Genomic DNA, 11737 nt, shown 5'->3' with positions numbered 1-11737 from the left:
GCTCTCAAGACCCTGTGAAGCTCTGCTTTTGCATGAACGAGGACACCGGGTGTCATGTGGGTTTTGTCCGATACAGCAGCTCGACAGCTCCTCGAGAGCAGTTTTGTATTTTGCCTATGGCCCTCTGCAGGGCTGCGGCCTCCCGCAGAAAGAACCTCGAGGCCGTATGACCATGTCACTGCTCCTGCTTGCACACCATTCCTAGGAAGCTCCGGGTGACTCTCCTATGTCTCCCGGGCACAAACTGCACCCCGGCTCCGGCTGACGGATGCGCAGCGGCTTCGGCCGCAGGTTGCTCTCTCTCTCCCTCCGAACCCCGCCCCGCTCCTCCAGGGCCACGGCGCGGCTGCCCGAGGTGGCTCCCACGGCCGGGAACGAGCCGCTCCGCTCCACCCCGGCCCGGTCGCTTCCTCGCCGTCGCACAACGCCCCGCGCCTTTCCGCTCCAGCTCCGCCTTTCCCTTCGGCGCTCCCATGGCCGGGCCGCCGGCGCCCCCGGTCACGCAGCAGGTCGGGCGGGCGAGGGGCTGCGGGCGGCGGCCGGAGCAGGAGCGGCTGCGGGAGGCCGCCCGCTGCCTGGTGCTGGACGCGGACGGAAGGAGCGTCCCCTTCCAGGCCCTGTACGCGGAGCAGAAAGCCATCGTGCTGTTCGTGCGGGTGAGGAGGGACCGTCGCGGGGCCCACCCGGCTCCCGGCGGGGCTGTGGGAGGCCGGGGGTGCACGGGCTGGGCTGGAGCGGAGGGGAAGAAAGCGCAAAGGAGAGCAGTGCTGCTCCTGAGACCTCCTGGTCTTTGCTAAAGTCAAACGCTATTTAACAGAAAGGAAATACTTCAGCCGGGTGTTTAGGGAAACAAGTATCACATTCCTTGACTTCCCAGCTGTCGAGCCAGCTATGACATTCCTAAAATATCTAGAGATAAAAATATTTGCAAGGCTGTAGGCCCAGTGTCCTTGTTCAGGCTTGGATTAAACCAGTATCCTAATCCAGATTTGGTGGCTAGAATATTTCCTATTCCTTGTTCCTGATCAGCTCCAAAGTGGTGTGTGCACAAAGTCTGCTGCTTCATGGCTATGCAATTATATCTGTTTCTGACACATTCAATTTGGTATGTTGCAGAATTTTTTGTGTTACACCTCTAAGGAGTACGTAGAAGATCTGGCAAAAGTCCCCAAGGCATTTTTACAAGTAAGTACTCTGATCTTAATGTGTTTATGGCTGCAATCAAGCAGATGTGTTATGTCCAGCTACAGGCTTACATAAGGCTTCTAGGAATTAAACGCAAAAAAAGCTCAGAAGAAGTGTTTTCATTGTTTGCTACAATAGCAATAATGAATCTGCCTAGGAGACACAGGAAAGGATTTATGGCATTACAGGCTCTGTTGCAACGGCATTATTTCTCCCGGCCCTATTAGCTTGGTGCTCTTTTTACTGTTGTGTTCAGAACAGTTAGACAACATCTGACAGGCATTTCTTTCAGTATTAGTAGTGCCGTGGACAGCTGTCTTCTGACTGCTAACTACTGCCCTTTCCATTATGCTAGTAGGGCTGACTGACGGTTGTGCACAGAATAAGATCAGAAAATTGATCTGGATTAAAAATAGTATCTTTTCCTATGGTCACTTGTAAGCTGCATTAGTAGTGTGTCCTGCTGTCCAGGGCAGCTGCGCAAACAGGAATGACAATGACAGAAAAGAAAAGTAGAGTGGGCAGGAGTTGCTATCGACATGTATTTTTTGGGTGGCAGGAGAAACCAGAGAAGACAATGATCTCCTGCTAAATGTGCAAGGTCAAACTGTCTCTTCTAGACTGCTGATTGAAATTCTGTCATACTTTATTCCCAACAGCAACATAGCCAATGACAGAGACTCAGCTCATTGCTAACAGCAACTCCATCTAAGTCCATCTGAGATGGACTAGGAATTAGAGGACAAAAAGGAGAAATTTCTTTGTCAGCTTTCCTTCGCAGGATAGATATTTCTAAACTGTTTGATCAGTGTTACTCAAAAGGACATTTTCTTAACTTGGCTCCTCAAATAAATGTATACAGAGAGTCAAAAATGTTCACGCTTTTCTTAGTTCAAGTATTCTGGTTTTAGGAGGGCTTCTTTTCATAAGCAAAATGATTTTATATGGGAAATTATTCCATATGGGAAAGACAAATGTATAATAAAACAACCTTATATTTATTACCTATTTTTACTGATATCTAAATGAAATTCAGTTTTGGGCTCTGCTTTAGTCTTCAGCCTAAGGCTGCAGCTGCAAAAGACAGCAATGCATGTGAATGCAAGTTATGTCCATCAGTGGATCCATTTATGTAAATCACAGATGTTTCAGCACCATAATTTGCGTGCTGCTTCTTTAGATGTAGGTGCAACTGAGTGGAAATTTTGAGTTTCCAAAATCATAGCACGTTGCAATCAATTGAGAAGACAATCCTACCAATACTACAGGAAACTAAAAGTTTACACAACTGTAATTTACATGCTATCTTTAAAAATAACTTTTCTCTTAATAAATTAATGCAGCTGCTAACTACGGATAATAAACAAAAGTGCAGTCTCCAAAAATGTTATGTTAACTTCGAGTAATTTTAAGTCAGTGGACTGTGATCACTAACTCAGGACACCAGATTCTGTTAAAGCTCTGAAGTCATCTAGGAACACCCAGTTCCTCTTTGCAGCTTCAATACTCATGTTGTGTTCCAGGAATCGAATGTGAGGCTTATAGTTATTGGACAGTCATCATACCATCACATCAAGGTAAATAAAGTAGTCATTAAATATAATGTATCCTCTATTATGTCTTAATGGTCTGTATTGAGGGATTTGGTTTGCATGAAAAGGTGGTCTTTTGCAATGGCAATAAAAAAGTATAGTATTCATGAGGCAATTCTAATAGTAATACATGACTAAAACAAATAATTAAAAATTGCAGTCTAAAAACCACCAGGGGTTGCTAAGGAAACATCCTTTCTTGATTTCACTGGAAGTGTTGTTTTAATTGAAGCTTTGAGGCTAAAAAAATTTCCACTTTAACAAAACTAACAAATACATAGTTTTCAAATAAGAGAGGGGAGTGTGAAGCTGGCAGAGTGTTAGTATTTTTGCTGTTGCCAGTAGACCCCAACTAGTAACTGCCTTAACTTTATTACTTAATATTACTTTCTTTTTCTGTCTGTCTGTGTGTATGCTTATATTTTGCAGCCCTTTTGCAGTTTAACTGGGTATACACATGAAATGTATGTAGATCCACAAAGGGAAATTTATAAAATACTTGGCATGAAAAGAGGTGAAGGTAATAATGTATCAGGTAAGAATAATTTTCTAATTTAGACTTTCATAAACTAAACAAAATTGCTCTGACAAAATAGTATGATCATACTGTAAAGTGAAAGTGAGTTGCCCACGAGACTATCTCTTGTAGGCTATATTTTGTGAAAACACTGGTAATCAATAATCTCTAAACTATTCGTGGCAGCTGTTGATTGTTGTTGTTCTTACATCCTCTTGTATTTCTAGATAACAAGTGTTTTTGTGGTTTTGTTTAGTTCGGAGCCCTCATGTGAAATCAAACACATTTCTGGGAAGCATTAGGAGTATATGGAGAGCAATGACTGGCCCAGCTTTTGATTTTCAAGGAGACCCTGTTCAGCAGGGAGGAGCTTTGATTATAGGCCCAGGTGAGCTGCTTTGTTTTGTGTGAAAGTTACAACTGTCTCATTCGGACAAGTTGTGTGCTGCCATTTCGCCTGCTGTCCCTGTGGGTCCCAAGGAGACAGTCTTGTGTTGAACTGTGAGATTTCTCTCACATGAAGAAATTTGCAAAGTGTCATTTTATAGTCCCATCTGCCACAGAGGTGGCATAAAGCTGATCACAGTCCTGCAGAAACTGACTGGAGTGCTGGTGGAACAATTGCCTCAGAGTTTGGATGGTTTTCTTGACATCGTGATATTCACCTACATTCTTCTTTCACATTTGATTTGAGGCATTTAATGTGGTTTTAGTAGAGGGGCAGAGCATGAAGGGAGAATTGCAACCTGACAGTCATCACATTATTAGGAAACATCATGCTACAACAGATTTAAACTAGTTACATGCTTCAATGTTCCTTGCTTCTTTAACATAAATAAAAAACCTTTTGTAATTATTTAAAATACAGTATATTGTGCAGTCTACAGAACTAGTATGCATTTGTACAATAACTGGTAGGTAGTCAGAATGCTGCTTCAATTCACTTACATCTTTGAATAAATAAATGTGTTATTCAATAATTTACATGTTATTCTCATTCCAGGCAATGAAGTTCATTTTTTGCACCTTGATCAAAACAGGCTGGATCATGTTCCCATTAATACAGTTTTGCAGCTGGCAGGAATTAAAACAGTGAATTTCTCAAACAAACCTCAGATTATTGACATATGACACTGATGTAATATAAACTTGTTTAAATTTATGATCTGCAAGAACAGTTCTCCAGTGAACTCCAGCAAGCATTGGTTCTATTGTGTCTTTGTGGGACATCTGAAACCAGATGTGTAGAAAATCAGAGCACAGAATAAACTACCTGACACTAGAGATGGACACTAAAGTGCTATTTCCATTGAGTACAAGATAGTAAAAACTAAAAAGCAGCTGAGACTGATGGCAAAAAATCCTGGAGCTTATTATTGTCTTATCAAACAATCTTGCTAATGTATTGTAAAAATCAGTGTTGAAGGTGCACTAAAGTAAGAAATCAGATTTTGCTCAGGAAGAACTTGGGATCCTTGCCTCTAGCAGATCAACATTGGCTTTCAATCCAAGACTTCTCAGCACTGTTTTACAGCTTCCAGCACTGTATGACAATTTTGTATTGAAATACACCTTGAAAAGTCATGATTTTGAACACCTGGACTTAAGCTTATGCCTACTTTTGCATCTGGCACTGGTAGAAGCTATGAAATACAAGTCACAATTTCAAGTAAATATTTTTAATACATCATCCTGTGTTGCCTGCAATTCTTTTGTGTGACACAAAGATATGGGTCTGTAAAGACCAGAGAGAAGTGTGTCTTACATTTGTATCTGATCAGATTATCAGTTTTGGAGTAAACCAGATTATTTTTGTATTCGTGTGAAGATTTGCAGCAGAATGTTTTTCCTTTATATGTGGATTTTTTCTCTCAGAACAAGAGCTCTCTGAATAAATTGTTCTTAGTTATTTCTTAGACAACTGAAATAAGCATAACAGCATTCTGGTTTGCAGTTGTGGCATATTTTATATTATCCATTTATCTACAAATGTTTAAGTTCAGCATCTATTGCTTTTATTAAAGGAGATGTAGCCTCTTTCATCTAGGAGACACTTCTTTTTAGCAATTTGAAAAAAAAAGTCCAATATTTATGGAGGAGCATATCCTTCTCTGCAGTGACTGATCTTTGACCTTCACTCTAAAATGCTACCATACATACATGTCTCAACTGCAAATTTTCTCCCCTTTTAAGCTTTAATGTAATTGTGAAATGGCATTTTTTGAAGATGTTTGTTCCTGCATCCATTAAGGTCACTGGTGGGCCCAGAGCAAGGTCAGGAATGCTTTACACCATTAATAGCATGTGGAATTAAGTGCACTGTTCCTTGATGAAATATAAAAGGCTTGCTTAAGGAACATAACAATACTGAACAATGTAATTCTATTAAAGATACAATACCTTAGCAACTTATTCATTACACCCCTATTTTGATATTGTGTGTTTAGAAGAAGCTTTGACTAAACAGCACTCAGCACAGGGCTAAAGGTAGTCACGAGCAGACTCTGAACCCCTATGATTTCAGGGCTGGCCAGAGACTTCCTCAAACCTGGCATAACAGACTGGGACAGGCAGCTCAGGCTCACAGGGGTGTGAAGTCTGCTTTTCATGAACTACTGCCCCTGTAGTCTCAAATAAGGAGCTGTCTCCTCCCTCCAGCACTCCTCCCGCTCAACTATATTTTTCAGCGTGCCAGGGACTCTGGAATGCATCTGCTTCTCTGCCTTATGTTACTTAAACAACAGCCAAAAGCAGGCTGGAAAACTGGTTACATGTTTCGTAAAACAAAGACAGTAAACAAAAATTATTTTCAAAGAGAATGAATGATGAATACTCAGTTTCTTAGTAGTGCTTCCGTGTTGTGCTCTTCTTCATTCACCTGATAATCAAAGCTGAGGACAATGAGTCTCGTTCCACTTTTATTTTGCAGTTATTCTTGGTGCTTTTGATTTTAAAAGGAATGTTCTAGCTGCCTTCCTGCTTATTTTGCTTTTAGTAGAACTAAAACCAATATACAATGGTAATAGTTCTGTTGGTCCTAATAAACACATTTAACGAAATTAACTACAGCTAAAAGAACTATGGACTATTAAAAGAGATGGGAATTAATTAAACTGTAGTTTTACAGCTCTTGAGGTTGAAGTCATCCACCGTCAACATTTCAAAACTGAGAGGAATCATACCACAACCTCTGTGTTACCCCAGAAAAATCACTTCTTCAGAAAGCCTAACAAACTGCAGACAAACAAAGGGAGGGAGGAAGAAACTGTGTGTCCTAAGCAGGGCATCGGCCCTGACTTTTGCATCTGGCCACAGCTTGAGAGAGTTTGCTAGACACCTGCAAGACAACGACTCCCACATTCATAATGAATTGGAACAATGATGGCCACATTTATCCTCGGGATAAGAATAATTTTCTTGGGAGAATTAGTTTCCAACGTGTCAGACGAATTTTAGGTCACTGGTGTTATTTAGAAAGGATTTTTTAAAAAAAAACGCCGTGCAGTGAAAAGTGGCAACTGATGTTTCCAACAGGTTTTCCTCCACAAATATGCACACTCAGCAGATGGTAGAGTACTTCCCCAAGGGCTTTCCTCATGGCCAATTAGACGGAGGTGGGAAGGGAGTTTCAGAAGTTGTTTTACCTACCCTCTAGTTTAGTGCTACAGCAAGTTAAAATAGCAGTGTATTTTAAAGTATCAGTCTATCTAAGAGGCGGGTTCAACCACAGTTACCTAAACTTTTCAGGTAAGTGCATTTAACGTTCGGACAAGAAGCCGGTGTGCACGGCACTTTTCCTATCGGCCTCACCAAGTGCGGGGCCCTGGGGCCCGTGGCTCGGCACGGAGTGGGGCCGCGGGGGGGGCGGGGCCGCGGGGGGGCGGGGCCGCGGGGGGGGCGGGGCCGGCTCTCCGGGCGCCGCCGGAGCCCCCGCCGGGACCGCGCTCCCTGCGCGGGGCCGCCACGTCAGCAGCGCGGGCCGGGCGCGCGCACAGGCAGGCGGCGCCCCCGGAGGGGGGCGCGTGCCCCCCCGGCCCACCTGTTACCGCGGCCGCCATGACGTCACGCCTCCCCCGCCGCTCCGCGCCGGTGACGCAACACCGCGCGCCCCAATCAGGCGCTGCCGTTGGGGGTGCGGCGGGCGCTCCGCCGGGCGGCGGGGCGAAGGTGCGGCGGGAGGGGGCGGTGTCCGCGGGGACGCGTCAGCCGCCGCCGCCGCCCTCGCCGCCGCGGGTTCCCTCCCCTCCTCTCCCCTCCCGCCCTCCTCCTTCCCTCCCTCCGGCCGCCCGGTCCCCGCGGGATGAGGGGATCGTAGCGCCGCGGCCGCCTCCGCCATGAAGCGGAAGAGCTGGGCCGAGGCGCGGCGCCGCGCAGCCCCGCCGCCGCCCGCGCTGAAGAGGACGCGGGGCGCGGCGCCGCTGGCGGCGGGGGGCGAGGCGGAGCGGCGGCGGCAGCTGCCCCCCGCCGGGCTGGAGACCTGCCTGAGGATCGCGGGTGAGCGGAGTGTGCCGGGGGTGCGGGGTGCGGGGCTGTCCCGTCGCGTCCCGTCCCGCCGGCGGTGGGTGCCGCGCCGGCTCCGGGTGGGCAGGAAAACTTCCCGTCGGCGCGATTCCCGGTGGGACCCCGGGGCGCTCGGCAGCCGCTGTAATCCGTGCGGCGGGCCGGTCAGTCCCCGAGCCAGGAGCTCTGGCGCGTCACTCAGCGAAGTGTTGTTGAGAACTGTCCCGCTCGTCCGGCGCGATAACTCATCCTGCCGATGTCCCTGTAGCCCGAGCTGTAGCCTGCACCGATTGCCTCATGTTGCCGTTTTCTGCTTGCCAGAGAGGGTAAACGGAATACGACGTTAAACACGTTTCTGTCCGTTCAGCACGTTGTGGGGTGGAAAAAAAAAGTAGCATATTTCCCCATGCATTGGAGGAATATGTATATACACACACACCCACGCGCACACAAACACGTATATATATGTATGGATAGGTATAGATATTTGTTTCCCCTGGTGCCGCAATAGCATCAGTGCTTGCTGGCTAATAGGTAAGATAATGGGCAAACGTCGCAACTCCTCTTGACACGCAAGTGCTAGGAAGCGTGTGCAGGCAGGATTGTTCGGTGCAGTCCTTCCTTTTCGTAACTCCAGGCTCCGAGCCCCGCTTTGTTTTGGCACATGAGTCTGCCTCGTTTAAGAAACCTGTTGGATCACAGCCAGAAAATTTTGTGTTTAGGTTTGAGTTCCCCAGCTAAAAGGTGGCTTTGAGTTTAGTTTGCTTAAAGGCAACAAGAACAACAAAAATTACTTTTTAAGTCATGTGTTATAATCTCAGAATTTTACTTCTCATAAAAAGCAAGAAGTAAACCTCCCAGCACTTCTCTGTGAAGGGCATGGGAAATATCTGTGGACTGAGCAAGCAAAAATATAAAGAACAAACATGCAGAAAAGGCACCAATGTACCTTTTATTTCTGTGCCAAGAAGCATGGTTCCTTGTATTAATTAGTGTGTCTCCTAGATAGCAGTATGTTTAGAAAACCATAAGATTTTATTTTGAAAATTTGGCATAGCAACATAAAAAGAAAGTAAACTGCCAGAGCTTGCCAGATTCTTTTTTTTAAGAAGATTTGATACTGTCAGGGAGTAAAATCCTAAATATTCCAGCCAAAAAATCCAGCATTTTAGGCCTAATCTACACAGAGAAACATAATTGTGTAGTTATCTACAGAACTAGAAGGCTCCAATAACTCCATATGTGTATTGTTTCTATAAAAGCAACCGTTTATATAGGACATGATGATAGTATGATTTTAGGGTCAATTGTGGAAACCCCTCATGTGACAGATAATGACTTTTTGCTATCAAAGTGATTTCACTACCTGGATTACCACACAGCCCTGTCCAGTTCAAATCTCCAGTAAACAGATCTGTCTAACCATTATCATGAAGCAGTTGCTTGAATCTGGTAGTGTGTGTCTGGCATCAAGAAGCCCATTAAATTACTGTATTTTTTCCTTCAAGGAAGTGTTCACCCATTTAAATACAGTAGAGCACCTAGGCTTGACCTGTGTTTTTTCAGTGGGATTTCACCATGTGCAGCAGTTCTTGGTATAGTAAATTTGTGAATAGTAAATAAATAGTAAATAAATAAAGTGCACTTGATTTTTAATAATACTTCATTTTGTCTTTCTCTTGCTGTGCACAGTAGCTGCTGTTTATTGTCAAATTTTTAGTTCTGATTAGAATTATAGTCTAATGTTTAGTTTGCTGCTATGTCATACTTGCTTTTTTAAAGAGAAATCTTAAAATAATAGGCTAATAGGCTTATTTTTGTTCAGCTACTTTAAATTTATGTCAAGGTTTGAAATGTCAATTCTGCCTTCTCATAATGCAGTTCTGACAAGTTAATTAATAATTGTGGTCTGGAGACAAAGCATGAGGTCTTATTCTTAAAAATGGACATACTGATAAGTATTTCAACAACTGTAAAGGCTGAGAGATCTGTGTTAGCTTATCTGCTTACAGAAACAATGTCAAACTTTTTAAGAATGTTGCAGGCTACCCTTATTTTCATCTTTGCAATGGACTGAAGCAGAACATAAACCCAAATTGTTGTAAAGATTTATGCATCTTTTGTTCTGTGATGTTACATTCATAAACAGCAAAGTTTCAAATCCATTCTAGGAATTTTATACCCAAAATACTTACAGTAAACATTGCAATTCTTTATTTTGTAATTAATTGTATGCATCAGCCATATGTCAGAATAACTATTAGTTAGAACTGTCTAAATATTCTTGTTTACTATTAAGACTAGGTCAGGAAAGCTATCCTTTTAAAAAGTTGTTTATTTTGGTCTGTTAAGCTGCATGGTAAGTTTTGTCATTTTCTCTTTGTCAACTAGTGTGTGAGGCTTGCTGGTATGAATTCAGTTTGCTGGAACTGAATGTATTTCTTTTGTTTATTAGAAGCATATTCCCATATCCCTCTGATCTTTGAGAGAAGTAATTTATATTATATAAATAAAATGTAGCAGTGCTCTGTGAGATGCTTGAAAGCTGTTCATTTCCTTTCCTCAGCTGCTTTTCTTTCTCATTCTGATTTTATAAATGAAGTTTTAAAGAAAGCGTGGAATTATAATGCATAAACCTCAGGCAAAAGATGTGGGTTTCTCTCTCATCTATTTTGAGTAGTTAATTCTAAAATGAAATAACTACAATAACTATACATGGAATTAAATTTTAAGTGATATAGTGTCGTGGGTAATTTCTTGACATTTAAGTGTTCATCCGGCTGAATGTATATCCAATTTGTTTACAGAATGGAACTAACATCTTAAAGGGTGCTCTAAGCTACAGTGTACATACCTTTTTTTTTCTGTGTTGAGAATAATTTTGCTTATACTGTCAATTGGAGTTGATAATTAAATATTAATTTTAATATATTCATTGAAATGTGTGTGGAGGGTGTTTTGTTTTGTATTGCTGTTTGCTGTTTTTTTTCAAACCATTAAGTTGTCTTTTTCCAGGAGTTCTGGCTTGTCATTATAAATTTTGTGTACCCAATAGGAAACTATTTTTCTAGAACGCTGAGGATGCTTCTAGTAAGTATCATTAGGCTTCCAGTATTTTGACTGTCAGCAGTTTCAATTAGTTTTTATTATGCAGCTATCTCAGTACAAAAACTGTGTTTACTCTCTTATCAATGGGACCTCACTTACTTGTGAGTCTTTTCCAAAGTTAAGATTTTAAGTATGTATTTGAGGCTTTTGGTGTCAAACCCAGCTCTCGAAGTGCATGGACATATGTAATCTCTTGGTTCGGTCAAGAGTAGAAGAGTGGAAGCACTCTATGTAAGTGAAGTAACAGTGTTGATCAGTCATGATCATGACATAGCACTGAAAATAATGCTTTCATAGTTTTTTCTTTTTTTATAAAATGTTCCTTTATCTTTTTAGTGCAGTTCCATTTTGTTTTTCAGAGTCCAGGCTGTTGTCTCAATTGCCAACTTTCTCATTAGCTAAATTTGAAATATCATAGTGATGATGGCTGAGTTTTTTCAAGGATAGAATGACTAAAAATCTTAAATAATTTTGCATTTTGCCTTGGCATTGCAACAGAATTTGCCTTTTATATTTTCTCTTATGTCTTTCAAATATTTTGAAGTTTTTAAAGTCAAGCACAACAAAATTCCATATACCAACTCTGAATTTAGAAGTACACTCCTCTTAAAATAGTAAAAACTTTGGTTACATTCCTGGTGATTCAAAGCAGACTAACACTGGGTTTTGTTGTACCGTCAGTCAGTGAGTTTCTCATCTAAAGCATCTATTTAACCATAGAACTGTAGAATTTATGTTTGTATTACATAATGTTTCCTGATAATTTGCTGATATGCAAACTTGTCCTGCCACTAATGCCTGTTAAATATTTAGCTGTCACTTAAAGTCATAGAAT

General features: G+C 42.4%; 2 protein-coding genes across 11 annotated transcripts in view; both read left to right on the top strand.

Moving 5' to 3' along the window:
- The first annotated feature begins 268 nt into the window (after positions 1–268).
- On the top strand, positions 269–5117 carry PRXL2C (peroxiredoxin like 2C). Its single transcript, XM_066339561.1, has 6 exons — positions 269–619; positions 1117–1185; positions 2709–2762; positions 3207–3312; positions 3551–3682; positions 4298–5117. The coding sequence occupies exons 1-6, from the start codon at positions 269–271 to the stop codon at positions 4423–4425; spliced, it is 840 nt and encodes a 279-aa protein (XP_066195658.1). The 3' UTR covers positions 4426–5117.
- A 2328-nt stretch (positions 5118–7445) lies between these two features.
- The window catches only part of CDC14B (cell division cycle 14B), a 59430-nt gene continuing 55138 nt past the window's right edge, over positions 7446–11737 (top strand). For 6 of the 10 annotated variants that reach the window (XM_066338824.1, XM_066338821.1, XM_066338818.1 and 3 more), the window contains exon 1: positions 7449–7788. In XM_066338824.1, the coding sequence (XP_066194921.1) occupies positions 7629–7788 (160 nt within the window). In that variant the 5' untranslated portion in view covers positions 7449–7628. Of the gene's footprint in view, positions 8121–11737 lie in introns of all 10 variants that reach the window. The other 4 variants (XM_066338826.1, XM_066338820.1, XM_066338817.1 and 1 more) reach the window with 4 other exon arrangements.

This window comes from Sylvia atricapilla, chromosome Z (genome assembly GCF_009819655.1).
Source record: "Sylvia atricapilla isolate bSylAtr1 chromosome Z, bSylAtr1.pri, whole genome shotgun sequence".
NCBI lineage: Eukaryota > Metazoa > Chordata > Aves > Passeriformes > Sylviidae > Sylvia > Sylvia atricapilla.
This window is presented reverse-complemented; position numbering and strand designations above follow the sequence as displayed.

Bases quoted from the DNA above. Each gene is read 5' to 3' on its own strand.
- PRXL2C (XM_066339561.1), top strand. From the start codon at position 269: ATGCGCAGCGGCTTCGGCCGCAGGTTGCTCTCTCTCTCCCTCCGAACC. The intron at 620-1,116 runs GTACGCGGAGCA...GGTATGTTGCAG, and splicing joins AGCGTCCCCTTCCAGGCCCT to AATTTTTTGTGTTACACCTC. The intron at 3,313-3,550 runs GTAAGAATAATT...GGTTTTGTTTAG, and splicing joins TGAAGGTAATAATGTATCAG to TTCGGAGCCCTCATGTGAAA.